Raw genomic sequence first — 25405 nt, forward strand, 5'->3', positions numbered from 1 at the left:
AACTTCCGTGTTTTATAGTGTCTTGACTGGGGTGGCAAGTTGGCAACCCATATGTTTCTTAGAAGTACAAGTAAACTGCAGATATTGGCAAATCTTCCATAACCATTCGATTTTTAAGGCAAAAAAAGAAACTACAAATGATGCTCTGCTAATAAACTAATATTCGATTTCGCCCAGCTTCTGCGATGCTTGTAGTGTTGTGACATAAGGGTATAGCCTCTCCGTTTGCAGTTTTATGTAGCGCAAACTCGACCCGAAGGTATTGGAGCGCTATACATGAGCACAAGTTACATTACACAAGAAAACATACTATTTTTGTAGGCACAGGAAGATTAAGTGATTTGCCCAGAATCACTGGATGTCTTGCCGACGCCGTGACTCGAACCTGGTTTCCTATTTCCAGTGTCGTCAGCTCTGGCCGTTACGCCACAACCTCTTTTTCTCTCGCTGATAATGGTGAAAAAGACACAGTTTGTCTGTATTTGCACAAAAAAGGTTTAGAGGATCTACAAAGCAGTGTTCATTATGGTACATTCTTTTTGCTTGACCTCTCAGATTGCAATGAGTTCAGAAAAGTTATTTACCAGCTGTTGGGCTCGTATTCACATTTTTAATAGTTGCATTGCTTACTATAAGGAGACCCGTTTTAATCTTTAATTAAAATAATGCATACAATATGCATATTCTGGTCGAACTAGATGCATCTCCTGGTCAGGTGACTTCCACCCAGAAGTGTCTACAAGACACAGGGAAGTTGAAGTGCCACAGCTAGTTACAACTGAACAATATGATACCTGAAGGTTTGACTTTTGACCTCCATGGGCAACACAATAGCGCCTTGTTCTGAAAAGACTTGCAGTGGTTTATAAAAGACTTAATAAATATGAAGTGAGGCCATATGCTCTCTTGTGGGTCACAGTATCTCTACCGTTCCAAAAGATTTTTCTCCTGGATATGCTACTCCCATTAGAGCCCCCAACTTGGTAGAGTGGGGAGAAGAACTTTCGGCTTAATTTCCCGGCTAAGAAAAACAAGACAAGCCCGGCGGAGCGTGGTGCGCGCGCATGGCGGGGGAGCGCATTCCAGGCGGGGGAGCGGACCCTTTGAAGTAGGATGCCAAACGGATTGCATGGCGGCACGATGCACGTGATTGTGCGCGTGCTCGCCATGCAATCCGCTTTTGGGAGCACTTTTGGGAGCCCCTTACAAGAGTCTTGCTGAGCGATCGCTTACGCGATAGCCAGAGAGACCTAAAAATGGGGGTGACCATAGAAAGCAGCCCCTACTCTGTAGAAGTGGGCCTCAGCTAGGCCTACCAGTGCAAGGGGTTCGCCCTTCTCTGCGCAGAGTCCTCAGACTATTAGAAAGAAGTTGGCACAGAAACTGAAATAGAAAATACATAGTTTATTAAACCTCATGAGGTGGAACCACATTCACCCAGCACCCTGTCGTGCTGAATGAAGGTAGCACACAGAGTAGAAGAACCATGGGTCTTTTATACCCACACAGGGGCTCAGGAAAAGGGCGGTGCAAGCATACATGAGAAGAGTTACATACATAGATGGTCATACAGAAATGCACCGTCAACAGTAAAGGAGGAGCTAGCAGTTGCTGACTCTGGTAGAAACAACCTGATAGTTACAGACTAAAAACAGATGCATGGACAGTTAGATATTCCTGCGCATGTGCAGGGTAGCAGAGTCTAAGTATAGCCAGTCCTTTAAACAGAGCACAAGGGAAGACAAAATGGCTGCCAGAAATACAAAATGGATTCCACAAAATGTACAGGATAGCCTCTAAATACCAGATGGATTCTGCTAACGCTAATTTAATCGCAGCCAATTTACGACAGACGACCCTTTTAGCGTTAGCTGAAGACATCTCCCATAATCCAGTAGGAAAAATGAAAAATATGCATATTAATTTTCAATATTTTTTTTTTTTTCATAAATATCCTAATTCATTGCTAGGTGGGCATTTCTCTTTCTAAATATTGTTAAGCGGGTATGTATGAGGTATAAACAGAAGTACAAAGGGAACAGAGAATACGGTCATACAGATAGCAGGAGAGAGTAATTACTATTATCAGAAACAGAATTATTAGCTTTCTAGTCCTAAGCAAATCCTAGAACCATCCAGTAAAAACATTTTCACGGCTCCTATGCATTTCAGTTACCATCAATTTCAACTTTAAAAACATTTTCGCTAGACTTTTCCAGTGTTTCCTTTATGAGGGCTAGAGTATCTATCATTATACCCAATACAAACATTAAAGCAGTCAGACATATTATTTACAAAAATGATCCTGGATCCAGAGGACCAGGAGAACTACACAGGACCATGAGAATTAGGACGAAGAGCTGCAAAGGGTTGCTCCCCCTCAAAAATGGGACAATCAATGGGGTACATTTTCAACAAAAAGAAAAAGAAGTCCTTGGCAAATTAATCCCGCCGTACAACCAACCGGAGGGGAGTCTTCTCCCTGTGTCCGTTTGAGCCTCACAGCCAGGCTCTTGTTGTTCCCACGGTGGAGCTGCACAACTCGCAACTCAGGAATCATGGCCTAGTTTCAAGGGAAAAGTTTCTTCTTTCAGGATAGGGCAATCACCCACCAGGGCAAATGCGCTCAGCGATCCTGTCCTGTGTCTCAGGCAGTGCACCAGTTTTTTTCATTTCAATCTAACAGGCACCAGAGACACAGCACCTGTACCCTGAACTGAAGTCCTTCCCTAACTCCTGTATTGCTCTGCTGGCACACTGCTCTTTCGTTGGGGCCATAGATCTTGGCCAACAAAGGTGAAAACTTTACAGCCACTTTAGGACCAGGATTCAGAGGCCTGATGCTAGGATCTCTGAAGCAACCCTTGTTTCAAAGGGGGTTACCTCAAGCAAAAACTTTCTCGCCTTCCTGGTCGGTCTGTGACTCTCGGCTGGGCATCAAAAGCTTGATCCACGATTTCTCCTTTCTGATTTGTGACCCCGTCTTTCGCCCAAGATAGTAGCAGGGGTACTCTCATCACAATGCTTCCGGCCTTCTACCTTCACTGAGGTCCTGGTTGCCAGTAATGCCTGTGCTGGTTACCTTCACTTTGACTTCAAGCTGGACTGGTGCTGACTCCTCAAGCTGGATCTGATGTCCGCGCCCCTCTGGCAATGGTTGTAAAGCAGCAAATATCTATTGGTGGACAGAACAAAAGGTCTTTAGACAAGGAACAGAAATAATCTATCAACAGAGAGGATAGTCTCAGAATACTTCCTAGTCTAGGAACGCCCCATATATTAACAAGGCACCCTGGAACCACTTTCATATATGTGAGAGTAAATAAAACAACAGCCTGAACCTATTGGCAAGTATAAAAGGAACTATTTAGTGAACTGACAAGAGTAATACGTCACCCAATGCCAAGCAGTCAAGGAAGTCTGTGTTCATTTCTAAAGACCCTCAAGAAAAAGGAAATGTTATACACGTTTACTCCTAAACATTGCATTATTTGTACAGGACTGCAGACACTTCTAAAATGATTTTTCTTAATAAAAGCACCTACATTGTATACTCAGGACCATGCTCTCATGTTATAGGAGCAACAGGAAAACCGAACACTGCTAATTTAACAAAGATTCTTATTACATAAAGAACTAAAAACTTCAACATAATGGGTACACGTTCTCCAGTGGAACATCTTGTGACTAACAGACTCCTATAAAACAATATTTTCCTCAAAAATGTTTGCTAAGGATCACATAGACCTCTTCCCTGCATTCTACATTTTCACAATCCAAACTATGCAACATTAGTTCTAGTAAGGACTGTCAGTTTATTTACACAGACTGTCTAATAAAACTAGCAATGCCCTTGCAAAACTGTATGTAGCATGAGAATAACAAACAATAGTGGTGTTGTCACCTGAGAATTTTCAAACAAAAACTACCCACAGCTAGTTCCTCTTAAAGATCAAATAAGGAAGCAGCAATCTAGACTACTCATCCTCTCATAATTCCATCAGAGAGGATGGGTAGTAACATAGCAAAATATATTTATTCGTTTTATTAATGCTAATAATGTTTAAAACAGTATTACTGAATAGCCAATTAAATGTCTCATGGTTATTTCACAGACAGTTTAGACAGGCTCGAAAAAAATTAAGAAAAAGAGAGAGAACACATAAATTTGCCTACCTTTAATTTGTGGAGGAGCTAGCCTCCTCTCCCCAGTTTTGACAGTAAGAAACCTGTAACAGGTTTCATTCTGTCAACACTATTAGCTCCAATTTGTAGCAACTGGGCATAAACAAACTCTGAGGAGCTAAATAGCGCAGTAAACTTAGCTAAAGAACATATTCCCTTAGCAAATGTAGTATAGCAACATGAGGCCGCATGAATTCAAACTGAATCCCATTGCTTCCTGAATTCAACCCTAAAAACATTTATACTATATATATATGGCAGATATACTATGTTCATTGAGTGCACACAAAAACTTGCTTTTGCCAAAAAAAAGGTAAGCAAAAACCTCTTTCTTCCCCTGCCATTTCGTCTTTCAAATGTCGAAATGTCAAAGCTCATGTGCAGCCGAGCCCTGCCAGGCTTCTAAATGTAGGAGTTCGGCCTTTAACCTATGCAGCTGTTCCATCTTGTATGCAAGGTTGTCATGCGGTGCTCCCAAGTCAAAGTGACCCTAGAGACCGAAGGCAGAGCAGCAAAACCCATTCTAATGTGTGTCTACCAGCAATTTCAGAGGTAAGCTTAATAACATCTGCCAGTTTTTGTACATAGATATATTTAGAATCAGGGTGCTGAGTGCTTGAGCAATATAAATGTCAGCTACGAAGTTTTATGCTTACATATGTGCATTTACTTGAGTCTAAGGCAGTTTAAAAGCTGCTCTGACTGGAGAAATCTCATTTAAATAGTGAATTTTCACTCAATTTCGACTTTGAGTTTTAGGGCACTTAAAAATTAATATCCTACAATGTTTTTGCATAATAGTCATCCCCAGAATGTCCTCTACATATCACAGAGATGTGGCATCAGAAATGTATAATGTATGTCCTTATAAAAATGAGTTTTGTACGCCTGGATAAAGTGACATTTTCACATGTAATTGACCCCCTATTGCTGTATAGCACGGCTTAAATTCAATTTGGATGCTAGGAGGTCACAGTATCATTATTAGGCATTATAAATATTAAAAAACGAATTTAATGCACCTATTTTAAATCACAAAATAATAAAAATATATGTATATATATTTTTTTTTAAATAAATCTAATCATTTTGATGAGTCCACATATGAAAAGCAAGCTGCATCCCTTTGCCTATCATATTGGAACACATTAATTCTTAGCCCTAAGCACAGAAGCTTATCTTGAAACATCTTAAGTCTGCGCCACTTTTAAATGAAGGACAGTCATTATTATTTAACATCAAAAACCCCTCTTATCCTTATTTTTTTTTAAAAAGGCATTAAGAAAAGAAATCCCTACTGTCAATCTGCCCTCTGTTTATCAAAAATCATGAAACTATATTTCTAACTTTTAAAACAGCAGTCTGAAATACCGCATTTTACAACGTGTTTGACTTTAGCTGTTCTCTGTGGCCGGAGTCCGCAGAGAATAGAAATAGTCTTGCTGACACAGCTGTTTGACACGTAAAGGCGTCGAATTCACACGCCTTTCAAGTCAACCTTGCAAGCCAACACAACTCTGTCGTTCTGTATAATGTGAATGCCTTTGAATACCCTATACAAAAGATAAATGCTGTGACATTTTGTATCTGAATTTAGTCTATAGTAAAACACACAATTTCGTTTTTCTCTTTTCACAGGTCATCTTAATTTTAACTTTCTAAAGGTAAAACTCTTATCTGACAGTCCATGTTAGCTTTGTGCCACAATTTCCACTGAGAAAATTAATTCTCAATTGGAAAATCGTTTTTATATAGGCATATAGCCCTTAAAATTTCAAGCAAGAGCATCATTTTACTTTTTGTCTAGGATTAATGCAACAGTTTTAAAAAAAATAAAAACAGTTTTCTATGGAAAGTCTAACTGGTCTTTGCACAAAATAGGGCCGAGGAAGGCTCCTTGAGTTTCGTTCTTCAGCTGCCCTGTCTCATCAGAGAAGCTAAAAATAGCCCCTCAGTGCAGAACCGGGCCACAGCGAGTGCTCCGGGCCCCCACCTCTCTCGACGGCTGTCCTGCTGCAAGCATTACACATTTTCATGTCAGTGAAGCTTTCTAAGCAGTGATTTCACCTCCTGGTTCACTCCCCTATTTTTAGCCCCCCACCTTACGGGCTGCAAGGTCAAAATCTGCCTTGCACAGCCCTGAAGCTGTCAAAGACAAAAAGCCTTCCTAATTTTATCTAAACTGCAATAATTTGCCCTATGGAAAAATTTATTTTAATATACAATTTCTTTTCAAGGGTCATAAGTTTAGGTTCAATTCTCAGATTAGCAGGTTCAGCTTAAATTAGAACCTACAACCCTGTGGACCCAGCACATTGGCTCACTGAACCACCAAGAACACAAAGCTGCATAGGAACAATTTGCAAATTCGAAATACCCACAATTTTTCAAGCTAAACTTTTAACCGGTTCCTAAGTACTCTTCATTAATACTTTTGTACATTAAGGGTGTCCTCAAATCACAGGGGTTGCTCTTTCTCTAGCTACACCCCTCTCAATTTCCTTTTGCGACTTATTGATGGTGATGAGACCAAATTAAATTTACTCCTTAACAATTTCACTTCTCAGAATTCTTCCACATATTCACAGTCATTCAATCACACGTTTTTTCCAGTGCTAGCAACATCCAAAACACAGTTTACCACACCATAACATTTAAACACACATTTAACCCACAGATCAACACTCAAGACAGAAACAAAAGACAGCCCACAGACTGTACTTAAACCAAACCATTTGTAAATACTAGTTGCAAGTCATATTCACCAGATTTGGCTGGCAGAACACCAGAAAAACGCTCTGCAGCTCATCACTTATGAATGTTACTAAGTGCACAGACCAGGATCCTTTTATGTACATTTTTAGTTCCTCGGGGTACTAGTCACCAAAGGAAAAAATACTTTTATATACCTAACCCTAGTTAAGTACCCCCTCTAGGGGAGCCGGTTAATTATATACAAAAGAAATGGTACATCCAAGAAGGCAACGCATTCATTCATTCACGTACTTTTTCTCCCACATTCGTACACAATCAATCATCTCTTGCCTAGTCTTTTGCTTAAACATACATTGTTTTCCAAAAATCAAATGACCCATACATAGGCCAACGCAACTCCGGATCCTTACAAATGTATTTATTCCATAATGCGCTGTACATTATAGAAGAAAGACCATACTTAATATACAGTTGTGCTTCATCAAGTCTCATTTTGGTACCATTCCAAAAGCACCACATCCTTTGAAGTGTGCTAAAGACAGGCATGCCAAAAATAGTGCAGAATATGCAATATTATAATCAAAGTAGCACTTAAGGTACCTTTAGTACGATGTGCCGTTCAAATCAATTCAGTTAGAGAAAATTCTCCTCATTACCTGCCTATGTGAATTGCAAGTCACATATGTCAAAACAAACCAAGTTGGCCAACACAAAATATACCATACTCAAAGCCACAGTAAGCGTTACTAAACTACCTTACCAATCACAGGCATCAAAACCAACAGCAAGCGCCGCAGACACTTACCAATCACTTGGTGTCCAGATTCATCCTGCCAAGTTCTAAAATCGACCAAATGGTCACTGCACGGTGAATCAACAGAAGAGATCTCAGTCGAGGACCGGTGCCACCTGGATGGTCAGATCAGAAAGAAAGGAAAAGTCGCCGTGGATGCCAAGACTCTGGTCTTATCGGGCAGTGATCACGTCCAGAGCGAGATTCCAATCCTTCGTCGCGACCAATCCTTTGGGCATCCGAGTCACCGATGAGCCCCACGTTGGGCCGCAAATTTGTAGAAGTGGGCCTCAGCTAGGCCTACCAGTGCAAGGGGTTCGCCCTTCTCTGCACAGAGTCCTCAGACTATTAGAAAGAAGTTGGCACAGAAACTGAAATAGAAAATACATAGTTTATTAAACCTCATGAGGTGGAACCACATTCACCCAGCACCCTGTGGTGCTGAATGAAGGTAGCACACAGAGTAGAAGAACCATGGGTCTTTTATACCCACACAGGGGCTCTGGAAAAGGGCGGTGCAAGCATACATGAGAAGAGTTACATACATAGATGGTCATACAGAAATGCACCGTCAACAGTAAAGGAGGAGCTAGTTGTTGCTGACTCTGGTAGAAACAACCTGATAGTTACAGACTAAAAACAGATGCATGGACAGTTAGATATTCCTGCGCATGTGCAGGGTAGCAGAGTCTAAGTATAGCCAGTCCTTTAAACAGAGCACAAGGGAAGACAAAATGGCTGCCAGAAATACAAAATGGATTCCACAAAATGTACAGGATAGCCTCTAAATACCAGATGGATTCTGCTAACGCTAATTTAATCGCAGCCAATTTACGACAACTCTCCTACAGCATCCATCCTCCTTTTTTCTCTCTGTCCCCTTCCACTTACCCATCCATCCTTCCATCCATCCACCTACCCATCCATCTTCTCATCCACTCATGAATCCATCCATTGACCCTATCACTCATCCACCCTTTCACTCATCCATCCATCCTTTCTCTCATCCATCTACCCTTTCACTCATTCACTCATCTACCCATCCCTTTGTCCATCTACCCTCCCTTTCACTCACTCATTCATCCTTACATCCACCCTTCATTCATCTGACCATCCATTCACCCTTTCACTTATCAATTCATCAATCCATCCATCCAGCATTTTACTCATCCATCCACCCATTCACGCGCCCATTCATCTACCCTCTCACCCATACATCTATCTATTAACCTTTTCTCTTATCCATCCTTCCACTCACTCATCCAGCCATCCTTTCTCTCATCCATCCATTCACTCTTTCATGCATCCAGTCAGCCTTTCACTAATCCATCCAGCCATCCACCCATCTCTTCCCTTACTCACTCCCCTTTTCACATTAATTATAAAAGCTGAGCTTTCATCTCCAGAGTTGCAGACAGAAGAGGCCCATCAAGAACTCCACCCTCACTGTAGTTACTAAAGCAAGGGGTGGGGTGGGGGAGGGTTCACTATGCTCCTGCACATAGGCAATCTGAAAACTTGGAAGTCACGTGTCTTGGATGATGCACAGTGCGAGGACATGAAGTGACTGTGACATGGTGTTGTTTCCAGGGCTTTAAGTGAGATGAAAAAACTAGGGGGCGTCTCTCCAAAGGGGTTGTCAATGTAATTAAGGGTCTTGCTTAAAACACCTAAGCTAAAAATCTGTGCTTAGTATAATGTGCCACCCGACTGGTATTTTGCTGCTACTGACATTGCATCTAGATATATAATACAACAAGTAACGTTACACCTACAACAAGCCAGAATTATTGGCTTTCTCTATGGTTGTTAGTTGCATAAAATAAAAAAGCAGCAACCATGGCTTCGTTGAATATAATATTGAAAATGCATCAGTTCTAAAATGATGAGAACTATAACCCCTTCTTTTTCACTTGTTTCACCACCTTCTTTTCGTGATTTGGATTCTCACGTAGCAGCATGGACGTTTTTGCACATTTCTTCCATCTGACAGAATGCCCTGCCCTATACCAAAGCAGGAGAAGGCCACCACATGCTTTAACAGCCCAGACCGGCCCCTTTGTCATTCTGTATGTGACAATCAGCCGGCACACAGAATGACAATGGGCGGAGTGGGGCTGCTCTTGTGCTAAGAGGATTAGTGTGAGACAGCCCCATCAGGGAGTTGAGGCTTCTCGCAGGGGAACAGTGCTGTTACACAATGCCCAAAATTACAGACAAAAGGCGGGAGTAAAAGGAATCATCACAGACAACGGACGTGAGTTCCAAATGACGGACGGTCCGTGAAATTTACTGACAGTTGGACACCCTACTTTCAACTCTGCCATACCCTCTTTAGCCAGGCTATTACTGGTGCACAGGCTCTATGGTCGAAATTCTAAATGTGCTCACATCTAATTTTCAGAGATAGTGATGTGTGTTTTCACGGTTGTAACACAGCAGCAGCCAACTAATTTTACAATGAATAATATCTGTGACATCCTCCAATTTCTCATATGTGAGGTCCTGTTTTGATCTAAAAGAAACTTTTTATGGTTGTTGCATGAAAAAAACACCTTTCTCTGCAAATAGTAATAGACTCTCACACCTCAATCACATTAAAAAGAAATGAACCAAAAACGGTATTTACAAGAATCTGTTTAGGAATTATTTCAGGCCATCAGGGCAAAAACAGAGCTGTCTCTATCAGGCCCCCCCCCCCCCCCAAAAGGCTGCATTACAGAGCACGTAAATGTGCACTTTTGTAATTTAGGAAGGAAACCTTGATGGTGCACGACATGCCCGTGCTTGTGTAATTTAAAGAGAAACTTTGCCCCTTTTAGTGAACAGCTAACCATCCCGGGACGGGGTTAATTCCTAGAGCTGTAACGCTTCAGCTGCAGTGGGAGGCAGGGAGTGTCCTCTGTTATGAAAGGGAATGTGAAGGAACAGACAGTCCACTGTAGACTGCCCGTTCGTTCACTTTCGATTTCAAAGGTGTCAGGAGACCCAGCAAAATCCTTCACGGTGAGGGGGTAAAACGCAGGGAAGCCTTGCCAGCAAACAAAGAAGAAATAAGTAAGAAAAAGCAGCAAGCACAAACAGCAGGAATGAAGAAGCGCCATACAACCTAGAAGTATTAGTATGCAGGAGCTCTTTTGCGCACTCCTGCCATCTATGCTGCTGCCCCCTCATTGATGGAACATCAGTGGTGACGTTCCTATGTGCTAATTGGCTGCTGTTCCGGAGTTCTCCAATCCAAAATGGAAATGGGTCAAGAAATACCAGAAGCAAAATGACTAGCGACGTGGGACAGTGGGAAAAAATTGTATGATTTTAGGGGGGAGTGCGCACCGCCCCTCCCCCCTTACCCCTCTCCCCCACCCCCCCCCAGGATGGTGTCACACCCCACAGAATACTTAAAAATTGGCTACAGGGCATTGAGAATTCAGACTGGAGATTCTGAAACGATGCAAGTACGGGCCCCGCATTACATCCCCCAAGGTGGAAATGCCTACGTGGTCCCACTCTCGAAAACCCAAAAGGTCAGCCAACTGGGGGAAAAGCCTGGTCTGCCGCGGCAGGGTCGCCCGTGTGAGCCAGCCCCATCAGTCCATCCTGTGAAGAGATTATCTCCACATGAGTATTGTGACACGAGTCGCAGGAAGCAGATTTACTACATTCGATCTACTATAAAGATACTCGAGGAGAGACAAATCGTCCACCACCCAGCGTTCAACTGCGTATGCCGGGTCATCCCTGGAATTGTACCACAGTTCATTAAGCACCAGTAGGTGCGAGGCGGTGAGATAAGACTGGACGTCGGCGGGGGCTATACCCCCACAGTATGGGGACTGACAGCACATACGCAAAGCCACCCGAGAGGCACCACCTCCCCACAAAAACTGCATTAATCTGCCAAAACCATACGGGGGAATCGGATATGGGCGATTCTGAAGTTGGTATAAAAGGCGGGGTAGGGGGACCTTTTTGAAGATAGTGGAGCTACGGGACAGTGGCAGGGGAGACCACACCTCAACATCAGTCTACAATTGCTCAGTTAGGAGTCACAAATTGCTCTCCCATGAGATCAACTGGCTAGAGGATAGGAAGACACCGAGGTATTGCAGACCATCACTGCTACGGATAAGTCTGTGGCCCAGGTGCCCTGAGCCGACATCCGTCGCAAAGGCTACAGTGTCGACTTGCTGGTGTTCATATAAAGACCTGACGGCTCCCTGAGCACCTGCATTATACGTATGATTCTAGGGACTGATCTGTGGGGGTCTGTGAGGAAGAATAGCACGTCGTCGGCATACAGAGCGATACGGTCTGAGACTTCCCTTGACCATTCAAAATCCCAGACCAAGGCATCCATCCTAACTCTTGAAGCTGATGGCCAAGGCCAGGGTGAATAAAAGAGGAGACAGGTGCCATTCCTGTCTGGTACCACGTCATATCAGGGGGCGAGATCGAACCTCCTATGCGCATGGTAGCAGTCAACTCCGTATACAATAGGCAAACATAAGCTAGAAATCTGGGGCCCATATTTAGGCTTTGTAATAGAGCGATAAGTATGTTGAACTAACAGAATCGAAAGCATTGTCAATATCTGCCAAGAGTAGGACCTCCGGGCGCCCCAAGTGATCTACAGCGGCAATGGCATTGTGTGCTTGGCAGATGTTGTGGCATGTGGCGCTGTGGGGCATGAAGCCAGCCTGGTCCGGGTGCACGAGGTCTACCATGTGAGGCATCAATCTATTAGCCAAGGCTTTGGCCAGCAACTTGGTCTCAATATTCAAAAGTGAGATTGGACGGTGCAAGGAGTGAAGCTCTGGGAGAAGACCCGGCTTGGGGGACACCTCAATCTCAGCATGTCGCTAGTCCGAAGGCATGCGGGCTTCCCCCACCGCCTCCTGGAGTGCATCTAGATACAGTTGCTCAGCAGCGGCCAATACACCTTGAACCATTCGCTGGGAAATCTGCTGGGTTTCGGAGCCTTTCCTGGGAATAGGTCCGATAGGGCAGCAGCTAATTCTTTGACCGTGAAGGGAGCCTCAAATGATCCTCCGTTGACAAGGCCTTCGGGGGTAAATCATCCAGGAACTTCGCGATCTGTGTGGTGATCAAAAGGTCCCGATTGGCATATAGGGTTCAATAGAAGCTGGCTAAGCTGTTGGCAACGGCGTCAGGTTTAGTGAGCACATAGGTTGAGGTCAAAGAATTCTGACACAACCAATGCCATAATCTCCCTGACTTGTCGCCCCATTGACAGATTCTGCTATGTGAAACGAGCCAAGTTCACCTGGCTTCTTCTAACAGCGCCCCCTAATTTTGTTGTTGAACGAAGCTCAACTGCCGTTGCACTTGTCCCCTCCCTACTCTGCTGCTTCAGCCCATGGATTGGGGCTTCCATCTGTGATAATTGGTGCTAACACTGTTTGCATGCTACCCTGCGAAAATGTAGATCGGCCCCTTCTAACGTGGGCTTCATAGTCTCCCACAGAGTCCTACTAGAGGTAGTAGTGGCCTCGTTGTGCGTGAAATACTCTTCCACAGTGCGGTATATATGTGTTCTCTATGATAGGTCCCTAGGGTGCTAAGGGGACCGTCGCCAGCGGAACGGGGGGCGGCGAGGCCCACCAATACCATTACTGCTACTGGAGAGTGGTCTGAGAGCACCCTAGGCAGTGTCGACTACCATATGTGCATGTCCCATCGATATAAACAGGTCATCCAGCCGGGAAACGAGCTGTGCCCTGGGGAATAGAAAGTATACCTGCCCCTCGGTGGTGTGATGGGCCCATAAATTTGTCCACCCAGGCCATTTCTGCCAATGGTTTGAGGTGGGAGTCGCGCAATAGCTCCACCCACCAGCCGCATGCCATAAATCCTGATCAGGATACATAACGTCATTCCAGTCCCCACCCATGATTGCCAGGCCGCCCGGCATGGACCCCCACACATCTACCAACTGATCGATAAAGGATTGGGTGACTGGCAGGGGCATATATACTACCTAAGACAATGGATTCCCCATGAACAGTTCTAGTCACAAACATGTATCTCCCCTGTATATCTACCCAGGTCTTCAGGAGCTGGAAGGTAACCGGACAATGGATAAGGATAGACACCCCTCGAGAGCCCCGTGTGAAGCCCGAATGTAAAATGTGCATATAGCTGAAACGGGCCAAACAGGGAGCTTTAGACCCTAGGAGATGTGTCTCCTGCATAAATAAGATGTCCTCCTGTAGGCTTTTGGCTTGACAGAGTACTGCACCCCTTTTGAACTTATCCAGAATCCCTTGTACTTTCCAGTTGACTATGTGTAATCGCCACAGCTAGTGTTTGTATCAGTCATTTGGGTGCTCAGTACACATGTGATGGGTTATCGGTAGGCCAGACTCTCAAGCAAAGGGCATCAGAGCAGTGCATAAAATAGAAAATGAACAAACACCAACTTCGACCCCAAACCACCCATCCCACCCCCACCCATATACCTCAAAACCGCTGAAGTATCTGTTGCGGATGGAACCCGGCACCCGCCCCAATGGGGGATGAACGCCGGATCCATCCAATAGATCCCCACATGCCCCATCAACAGAAAGTCCTTCTGGAAAGCTTGAATCTTAACTATCCAGAGGTGGAGCCATTGTATCAAATACAGTTGGTCGCACTCTGCTCGTCACACCAGCAAGTTGCCCCAAGGAACTGTGGTCAATGTAGTGGCGACGGCGAGTACGCCTATGCCACGATGTGTATAGAAAAGTATGTGTCGCATTAGCCATCCCTGGACACGTGTTTTGAGGTAGTTGCCTCTCGTCAGCAGGGAGCAGGTAAGTGTATAGGGGTGCCGCGTGGACTGCCAAAACGTAATTAAAACAGGTAGAGTACCTCTCATGGCGCGCAGGTGCAGGTCCAAGGCTCGTCAGCCCGTTGGCTCAAGGGAGCCGTAAATAAATCAAATACAGTTGGTCGCACTCTGCTCGTCACACCAGCAAGTTGCCCCAAGGAACTGTGGTCAATGTAGTGGCGACGGCGAGTACGCCTATGCCACGGTGTGTATAGAAAAGTATGTGTCGCATTAGCCATCCCTGGACACGTGTTTCGAGGTAGTTGCCTCTCGTCAGCAGGGAGCAGGTAAGTGTATAGGGGTGCCGCGTGGACTGCCAAAACGTAATTAAAACAGGTAGAGTACCTCTCATGGCGCGCAGGTGCAGGTCCAAGGCTCGTCAGCCCGTTGGCTCAAGGGAGCCGTAAATAAATCAAATACAGTTGGTCGCACTCTGCTCGTCACACCAGCAAGTTGCCCCAAGGAACTGTGGTCAATGTAGTGGCGACGGCGAGTACGCCTATGCCACGGTGTGTATAGAAAAGCATGTGTCGCATTAGCCATCCCTGGACACGTGTTTCGAGGTAGTTGCCTCTCGTCAGCAGGGAGCAGGTAAGTGTATAGGGGTGCCGCGTGGACTACCAAAACGTAATTAAAACAGGTAGAGTACCTCTCATGGCGCGCAGGTGCAGGTCCAAGGCTCGTCAGCCCGTTGGCTCAAGGGAGCCGTAAATAAATCAAATACAGTTGGTCGCACTCTGCTCGTCACACCAGCAAGTTGCCCCAAGGAACTGTGGTCAATGTAGTGGCGACGGCGAGTACGCCTATGCCACGGTGTATATAGAAAAGTATGTGTCGCATTAGCCATCCCTGGACACGTGTTTCGAGGTAGTTGCCTCTCGTCAGCAGGGAGCAGGTAAGTGTATAGGGGTGCCGCGTGGACTGCCAAAACGTAATTAAAACAGGTAGAGTACCTCTCATGGCGCGCAGGTGCAGGTCCAAGGCTCGTCAGCCCGTTGGCTCAAGGGAGCCGTAAATAAATCAAATACAGTTGGTCGCACTCTGCTCGTCACACCAGCAAGTTGCCCCAAGGAACTGTGGTCAATGTAGTGGCGACGGCGAGTACGCCTATGCCACGGTGTGTATAGAAAAGTACCTTGTGTTGAGGCTTATATAGTAGTCTCTCAAGTCCGATCCAGGAGCCCAACACGCCACATCCTGTCCAGCGTGTGTCTGCTACTCTTTGGTGGCATCTGTTATGTCCTCCGCACGGGGTCCAGATTACAACGACGATCTAGATTTTTGTCGATTGTTCTCCTTCAACGTGGTCGGTTGCTGTCGTGGGCCACTGGAGGGCGAGTACGAGTCCAGGCGCAGAGGGGTGTGGGGCCTCAAGGAAGCAGTCTTGTTAGTCCAAGCGAAGATCTCCTCTGCAGTGTTAAAAAACATGTCTGAAAAAATCATGATCTGTTGGGAGTCATAGACCAGATTTTCCTGGGATCTCGCTAGTGGTAGGATGAGCATCTGGTGGAAAATACATATATATATATATATATATATACACACACACAAATTTGCCCATGTCTTAACCCTCAAAGCCCTCCGGAAAGCCCACGAAATAAAGGTTATTTCATCGTGTCCGCCATTCGCCACACGCGTCGCAAACCCCTTAATTAGGGACTTGAGAGATGTAACTTTTTTCTGGAATATGACAACCATGTCCTCCACACCCGAGACCAGGGTCTCAGCCTCGGTGATGCACTCCTCGGCGTTGTGAAGATCTTGGCGCAGAAGTGTCACGCGGGACCCCACCGCACCTGTCTTGGCCTCCAGCATGTCCCTGAACTGTGTGATGACAGTCAACAGCACCGCATTGTAGGGGGAGGCACTTGAGGTGCCATGAGCCTCTGCCTTTGTTGCTTCAGCCCCTATGAAGCGATTATTCGTACCTTGCATGGCGGAAGGCCCCAGGGGTTTACCTTTGGTTATCTTTAGCTCCCCCGAGGTCCGCAAGGGTGGCACAGCTGAGCCCACGATCCCCCAAAGTTTGGGCCACCGGCTAATGTCACCACCTGGAGTGTCGTGAGATAAGCAGTCAGGGGCCCCGGTGCCCCAACGGTCATGAAGGCACCCAGCTAGCCAGTAGGCACCGGGCTAGAAGAGACAGCCGCCCCGCAGTGAATGTGGGTCAGGAGGGCCCCCTCCAGCCCACAAGCCGCACCGGGACATGGCCCGACCACTACTGTGGATGGGGTACAGCCCCCCCTAGTGGGGCCCTCACCTGGTATCACTCTCGTCGATTTGGCTCCTATTGCAAGGTGGTCTTGTCCTTCAAATTCAGGTGCCCCTTCAGCCAGTCGATCTGGCACTCGAGGCCACCCGCCTCCACAGCGGTGAGCACACAGGCCCCCACGCCACGCCGCTCACGTCTAGGAGCGGCTCTCCAGCCGCATCTGAGTAACCAGCTGGGCACATAGCCCGCCTCCAGTCGCGGGACTGTGCCCCCAGGGACTCGTGGGCCACAGCGCCCAGGCTCACCAATTCTGCAGTGATGGGGCCTGGCAGCACCACCTGAGCCCGTCTGTCAGTTGCCACTGGTCGGCCCAGCCCCTAACCCGAGGTCCAGGCCATCCAGATGTTCCCATCATGGCCGATGCGGCTGCCGAAGACTACTAGGCCACACTGCACGGTGCACCCTCCTTTCGCTGTGGGCCGCTGTCGACTGTGACAGCACCCATCCGATGTCAGGGAGTCAGGATAGCTATAGTTAGCCAGTTTTCCAGTAGGATTTTGCAGGATATTAATGAGGGCTGCAGGAGCTCGCCTAAAGTGTGTCTGTCACGTTGGACCTCTAGGCCAGGCACCCCTGGTGCCGTGCTTTGATGTAACACATTAATAAAAATTGATTGTCTTGTCATCTTAACTTGCGATTTAATATTATTCAAAAATTTAGCAAATTTCAGAATACTACATTTTTAAAAATAAATTGGTTGGGAAATGATGGCAGACGTCCTTTGCTGAGGCTCCGTGATCGGGCCAGCATATTGCCTGTTTCCGGCGATATCCAAGCATCGGAAGTCAAGCTGCACCCAACGACACCCCCAAATCTCTACAATTAGGGGCCTGTCCAGAGAAAAATCGTGAGAATCGTAACCCAGGCTCTCGGCAGCAAGATGGCACCCGTCCGCTCCGGTCTGCAGGCCCTGTGGGACTGACCCTAAACCACGGGACGAACGCCAGCGACGGGGCCAGCAAAACAACAGCAGGCATAGCGGCGGCGACCCACAACCCCCACATTGCCGAGAATCGAAGCTAACCCCAGAGTCCCGCAGGAAGACGGGCATAGAGAGCAACAATGGGGGCCTCCACACCGTGCTACCCGCTTCGGCTGCCAACTCGCCACTACATGGACCTGCGACGCCACAGTGAGGGGTCTGAGATGCAAATCACTACCTGTGGTGCCGACGGGCCGACTGTCACCCCCGATCCAGCAGGATACTCCGGAGGTGCTATGCATCAATGTTGCCTGGACCTAAAATGGCGCTGAGAGCCCACAATGAACAGCGAGAGTGAGTCTCCGGAGGCCTCCACGGACATCCAACGTTGACGAGACGGAGGTGAGCAGGCGAGTTCCCCGCAGCGGGTGGTCACACAACGGCTCCCCTCCTTTCATTACGGCGTGACCTCCACGCACCTAAAATGGACGCTGCCTGACCCTAAAATGGCGGCGCTGTAACTCTCACCAGCATCGGTCCACGTACTCCGCCGAAGGCGAGGCGCATGAGCTGATTGCCAGCTCACCCGGGACCTCCGAATAGACTTCTCCTCCACCACCACCAGCATCTCGTGCAGCACTCCAAGCCCTTCCTGGGGGCACCTACCCCTCTTCCAGGGAGGTAAACTGGACATTGGGGAAACCCGAAACCGAAGCTTTTCCCCCTTTCGGAGGCCCACCAAACCACTATAACCCAGTACTTTGCCAACAGAGGATCAGCCTTCTTCTGGGACCAGTAAGTTCAACATCTGGATGTCACAAGGCAGGTCTCACACCTCATAACCCTCGACAACGCCTGCGATAGGTGAGACCTACCTGGTCGCTGCAATGGGGAAACCATGAGCCTCTCTGCAAACCGCAGTGCCCGAGACCGCCCCAGAAAACATGCCCAACACCCGGACATGGGTCGCATCACAGCACCACAGCCAAACCCATCAATCTCAGATAAGCTGGACCAGGTATTAACAGCCATCGAGCATTCCAGGATTTCCATGGAGAAACGACTATGCACCCTCGCGACAGATATCAGCCTTATTCAATACGATCACCGCAAACTCGCTGACAAAGTGAAGGAGTGGGGAGAAGGAACTAGTCGAGCTGCAACCAACCATCAAGGCGCACGAGAAGACACTGCAAGACGGCCTGAGCCGCCTGTCCACAATGGAAAAAAGTGCGAACGATTTGGAAGGACGTTCGCGACACTGCAACATTCGCGTGCTGGGTCTCCCGGAGGGAATCGAAGGCTCAGACCCGCTGGAATACATAGAAACATGGGTGAAGTCCTTCACCCCCACGAAGGACAGGATGGCATTCTTCTTCATGGAACTCGCCCACAGAGTCCCGGCTCACAAACCTCGGCCAGGAGCTCCCCCAGACCACTGCTGGAGAAATTCTTACACTTTCGAGACCGGGATGCAGTACTTCGAGCATGCCAGACAGGCAGGCCCTCTGCGCGTAGAAAATATACCGATAATGATATTCCCGGACTATGCACGAGCGGTGCAACAACAAAGATCATCGTTTCTGGAAGTAAAACGTCGACTACGCACGAACAATATACAATACTGCCTCCTATTCCCAGCCCGCCTCAAAATCCTTTACAATGGCTCTGCTACCTTTTTCACAAACGCCGAGGGAGCACACAAATTGGCAGACCACCACTGCACACAACAAGCCAAAACTGAATCTGCACGAGGCCCGATATTCAAATCACCACGCGGCAGGAGCCGCAACTCAAAACAGCAAAGCAGGGAGACGAAGGGAAAGCTAGGGTCAGGCACCCAGGACTCCCCGGACCTGGAACAAATTATGAAGGAGAGAAGTGAGGTCTTACAGGCAGTGATTGTTCTACAGACATCCCCCCCATACGGAGGACATAGATCGGGCCCCACATATCTTCTTATCAGAAGGGGAGGATGACAGCAATGGAACACTCTCTGGAGCAGACTCAAGTACACCCCCCATAGTCACCCCCCAGACAGCTGACGCCATGTTGGATGGTCAAATGAACTCCCTTCCGGCATGAGATGACCCCACCAACAATCCCACATGATTTATGCAGCCTGAACTTACTCAATGAGCGCTCATGACATAGACATGACCCAGTACGCTCCAGGCGACACTCAATGATCCTGCCAAGGCCCGATCGACGGCACGCCTCGCATGCACGCACTGCCACCCCCATCATGTATTGTTGTACTCTACATCTTTGAGAGAGTAGGTTTGGACGTATTGTTGACAGCGATGGGTCCTCAGCATTGGGAATGTTTCCCGACCCCAGTTTTACAGTTTATTGCCCTGGTTCAGAAACACCCCACCCCCTCATGGAACCTCACACAACAGGATACTCGACGCACAATAGGGGACTCATTGGTCACTGTGCTCCGGTTGCCACAATCCATTCTGGTGCACACTGACATTACCTTATGACTACAATGACACAGAATGCTGACATCAGCATCCTAACACTCAACACCCGTGGCCTCCATATGTTATGCCGTATACTCATATACAAAACGCCAAAATGCCCGAATCGCATTTTTGCAGGAGACACACCTTACCAACACCGAGATATGCAAGTTACAGACCAAATGGCGTGGAACCATATGTGCCACATCATACTCTGCCTATGCACGCGGGGCGCTAATCTGGGTGCGACCGGGGACCCCTTTTCAGGAACTTGGACGGGTGGTAGACAAAGAGGGTAGGTATGCTCTACTTGAGGGACTCTTAGACGGACACTCTGTGCTATTGGGTAGTATATACGCCCCGAACGTGGAGCAGGATACGTTTTGGGATCGTCTCACCGGGGTGCTAGCCCAATTCGCCTCCATCCCGTGGATCTTAGGAGGCGATTACAATTGCACTCTAGACCTCACTTTGGACCACTCCCATCCCCCGCCCACGCACTCAGCCGCCCAGAGACAAACCAAATGGTTCAAGGCCTGGGTCACACAACACAGTATAACACTATGCCACATAAGTACAAAACATATGATTACACTGTACTCAATACAACATATATACACTCCACATAATACCACTCAGTGTGCCATAGTTACACAACACATAATTACACTAAAATAAATGCAACATTAATACATACCACTAAATATTAGATAATTACAAAGCACATATTTACACTCTACTCAATGCAACGTAAATGCACAACACATATTACCACTCAGTACCACATAATTACAAGCCACATAATTACACTCTACTCAATACAACATACATACACTCCACATAATACCACGCAGTACCACATATTTACACACCATATAATTACACTATACTCAATGCTAAAATAAAGACACTCCACATAATACCACACACTACCACAAAATTACATGTCACATAAATACACTCTAGTAAAAGCAACATAAAACCACTCCACATAATAACACTATGCTACATAAATACACACCACATAATTACACTGTACTCATTGCAACATAAATGCACTCACTATAACATAGTTACACGCCACATAATTACACTCAACTCAATACAACATAAATATACGCCACATACCACTAAGTACCACATAATTACAAGCCACATAACACTCTACTCAATGCAAATTAAATACACTCCACATATTACCAAAAAGTACCATATAATTACACTCTACTTAATGCAACTGAAATGCCCTACACATATTACCACTAAGTACCACATAATGACAAGCCACATAATTACACTCTAATCAATACAACATAAATACACTCCACATAATACCATGCACGACCACATAATTACACACCATATAATTACACTATACTCAATGCAACATAAAAACACTCCACTTAATACCACGCACTAACACAAAAATGCATGTCACATAATTACACTCAATTAAAGGCAACATAAAAAGACTCCACATAATAACAATATGCCACAGAAATACATGACATATAATTACATTGTACTCAATCCAACATATATACACTCCACATAATACCACTCAATGTGCCATAGTTACACGACACATAATGACACAAAAATAAATACAACATTAATACACGCCACATACCACTAAGTACCACATAATTACAAGCCACATAATTAGACTCCAATCAATGCAACTAAAATACCCTACACATATTACCACTAAGTATCACATAATTACAAGCCACATAATTACACTCTACTCAATACAACATAAATACACTGCACATAATACCGCGCAGTACCACATATTTACACACCATATAATTACACTAAACTAAATGCAACATAAAAATACTACACATAATACCATACACTACCACAAAATTACATGTCACATAATTACACTCTGTTAAAGGCAACATAAAAACACTCCACCAAATAACACTATGCCACATAAATACACGTCACATAATTACACTGTACTCTATGCAACATAAATGCAATCCACATAATACCACTCAGTGACATAGTTACACACCACATAATTACACTCAAATTAATACAATATAAATGTACGCCACATACCACTAAGTACCCCATAATTACAAGCCACATAATTACACTCTACTCAATGCAACTTCAATACACTCAACATACCACTAAATAACACATAATTACAAACCACATTATTACACTCTACTCAATGCAACTTAAATGCCCTACACAACTTACCACTCAAAATTACTTAATTACAACAATGCTCTACAACATAGCCAAAAATTCTGCCTAAACACATAAGGTCCCAAAGGCGAGACCTATTGGCTATGCCAATGCTTGTTTCCAAATGTTTACCTTTCCAGCTCCCAGACTGGGGAATAATTTCCCTGTCGCGGTTGCTAATTCCACCTCCCTGTCTACTTCACACTTTCCTCTACAACTCTATTTTTTCTCTCGTTGTACTTTAAATCCAACACAGATATTTCACTTCGTATATCTTTTCACACCTGCTCCACTCGGGCCGAGCAATACACACCTTACGAAAACTCCCCTAATGCGGAGCTCACTTCCTTGTAGCATTTTACCTTTTCACGCCGGTAGAGCAAGTTTTGTTTGCACGAGCCCTCAGGCATCAGGTGCCCCTGCTTAACATTTAAGACCTGTATCCGAAATGCCACAGACATGGCTTTGCTTCACTTTCTTGTTTTCGTTGAACCGAATCCAGCTCACCGGTTGGTTGAGTCCTTCTCCGCGGTTTGCGACACGTGGGGAACCACATCGCCTCAGGCTGCGGCTCGGCTGCCAGCGCAGTCCGGATTTGCAGGGGCCAGGGCAGGCACTGCTCACAACCGGTTCCATAGCGCCTTCTAGCTGCTCTTCGAAGCAGGCAACGGTAAAGCCGTAGAGCCCGTTCCACCAGTTGCAGCATATTCCACGTTCCAGGGCCTGGTGGTAAAAGCCACATCTTTCTCCCCACCATCTGCTCCTGCTATACTGCTCTTTATCTCTTGTTTTTTTTTTAAATAATAAAAGAAGCGGCCAGAAAGCAGCTGTGGGGGCTGCCGGCGCCCAGCGCTCCGGTCTCCCTCCGAGCGCCTCGCTTTCGAAGAAGGACAGCGGCCCTCCTCGGATTCCAAGGCGCAGCGAGAGAGAAGCGTAGATTGAAAGAATGTCTGGTGGAAACGAGAAGCTTTTATACGAACTCAAGACACTGCCGGGGAACCAGGAGTGCGCCGACTGCGGAGCCCCAGGTAAGAGGACCGTCTCCTCTCTGATTGGTTGTCCAATGTCTTGGCGTAATTCACAGCTGACAAGTGTGATATTTCCATGGCAATCCGTGTATTTATGAGTGACATTCCACTCCCAAATTTGTGACACTTTGAAGTAAAAGCCAGGCAATGACACCGCGCCGATAATTGCACTTGTGGTCTCAGGGCACTGCTGGACTCATCTGTGCCACCAGAAGTTCCTCTGAGTCCTGAGTGACTCCATTTTAGGATGGGTTGGGGGGTGGAGGGGGCCGGGGGGCAGGCTGCAAGCAATGCTGACTGCAAGCTGAGGCACCTGGGCATGCCTTCCGGTGCTCTGGCCGCCTTGCTAGTGCAGCAAGCTGTGTCACTGCAAACTTTAAATGTCTTCTACACCTGTTCTGCAGCCTATTCTGGCCCACAGGATAAAACCTCTGACTTCGCTGGAATCCCATCTCTCAAGCCTCTCCTATGACTCCTTGGCCACTGTTAATCCTCTTACCCATCCCTTCTCCAGTGTGTGTTTACACGGCCCCCTTTACTCCCTATTTGTCACTCTAGTACTGTGCTTGTCGCTAGGTTCACACTTTAAAAACGTCACATACACATACTTGGATTGAAGTATGAAATACTTCTTAAGAAAAACATTGTTTCATGGCCCGCATGAACATTTTAAGCAGAGATATAATTAAAAAGGCCGGAGTCAAGTCTAGTAGTCCAGATGTATATCCCAAACAGGCATGACCTATCACAGGCAAGTAAGTCTCTGCTCACTGAAATGGCTTATAGCTGCCTCAGAATACATTTGCAATTGCTGTTTGGTACCTGAAGATCAACACGACAAGCCTTTCAGCACATCCCTGCCACATGGCATCATGGGGTTGAGTACGTAACCCTCCTGCGGAAGAAATAAAAAGCGATGGATGGAGGTGGAAGTTGAAAGATGTTTGCCACTGTTGATCTAAGTAGGCTTCAGAAGAGGCAGAGAAGACTGTTCCCAGTAGATTCCTTTTCACAGTTCAGAGAAGTCTTGAGCTGTGCAGAGGTCCTGCATTTATTAGCCTGGCCACATTCAGGAAGATGACTCTGGTACAAAGGGTGGTGCCCCTGCTCTGGGTAGTTTGTCAGGATGGGCTCTAGTAGGTGGTTCAGGCGCGCAACACCCATTGGGCTCACCGGGCTTCAGCCCCCCCCCCCCCTGTCGTGTGTGTCAGCCCGGCTGAGACCGGTTCCCGGTCTAGTGTCCGTCTTATTGCAGCCTCACCTGAGTACTTCACAGGTCTTTAAAAGACCATGTACTTCTTAATGAGGCTTTTGTTGTGTGTTCACCCCATCTTAGAGCCACTCTGCCTATGGCTGGAAGAATTAGCACCCCCGAAATCTTTTTCAGCCCCCCTGAAATTTGGCTCTAGTTGGCCGCCTGAGGTGGTTGAAAATCGTGTGTCGCTAGAGTGGGCGATTCGTTTGGATGTGCTGGAGAGCATGCTTCTGAGGCAGAGCGTTGTATTGTGTAGGGTCAGAGTGGCCACTATAGACAGCAACAAATGTCATGTAAGCGATTGTTCGTAGAAGGCTTTCTCCTCTAGCAGCTACAGAGACACATTTAACAAGCCAAAATATGATAGTGAGAGGACCGAAATGAAGACAACCATAAGCAATGCTCTTGGCAACACGCTATTCCACTGATTATACCTTGTTGCCACTATTAGAGGTGATCGATCTGCACGTCAGTCTTTCTTTTATCCCAAATGGCGGATCCGCTCTCACTCGCATATCACTTCTCCTCTGAATCGGCTAATACTAACAACGCAAGAACTTTCACTGGCCTGGCGGGTCCTTCTCAGAACCCCTTTCCAGGGGTCACGGGGCTTGCAGGGGCTATTGGGCCTAACAGTGGTGGTTGAGGCCTTTTACTCCTGGTGTCCCAAGGCCCTGCCTACTGTGGATTCTAGTACTCCATCTGCACTTGACTGTCAGCGGTAAAT

At 46.5% G+C, this 25405-nt stretch overlaps 1 protein-coding gene and 1 long non-coding RNA gene across 5 annotated transcripts in view; one reads left to right on the plus strand and one right to left on the minus strand.

Moving 5' to 3' along the window:
- Positions 1 to 1389: 1389 nt before the first annotated feature.
- On the minus strand, positions 1390 to 18197 carry LOC146810226 (uncharacterized). Its single transcript, XR_014966564.1, has 2 exons — positions 17958 to 18197; positions 1390 to 3175 (listed from the first exon to the last, which is right to left on the minus strand). It is a non-coding gene; the product is annotated as an uncharacterized LOC146810226 (long non-coding RNA).
- Positions 18177 to 25405, plus strand: part of ADAP2 (ArfGAP with dual PH domains 2) — a 184050-nt gene continuing 176821 nt past the window's right edge. For all 4 annotated transcript variants that reach the window (XM_085617208.1, XM_085617207.1, XM_085617210.1 and 1 more), the window contains exon 1: positions 18177 to 23423. In XM_085617208.1, coding sequence (XP_085473334.1) covers positions 23342 to 23423 — 82 coding nt within the window. In that variant the 5' untranslated portion in view covers positions 18177 to 23341. The remainder of the gene's footprint in view (positions 23424 to 25405) is intronic.

Source organism: Triturus cristatus, chromosome 7 (assembly GCF_964204655.1).
Source record: "Triturus cristatus chromosome 7, aTriCri1.1, whole genome shotgun sequence".
Taxonomy (NCBI): Eukaryota; Metazoa; Chordata; class Amphibia; order Caudata; family Salamandridae; genus Triturus; species Triturus cristatus.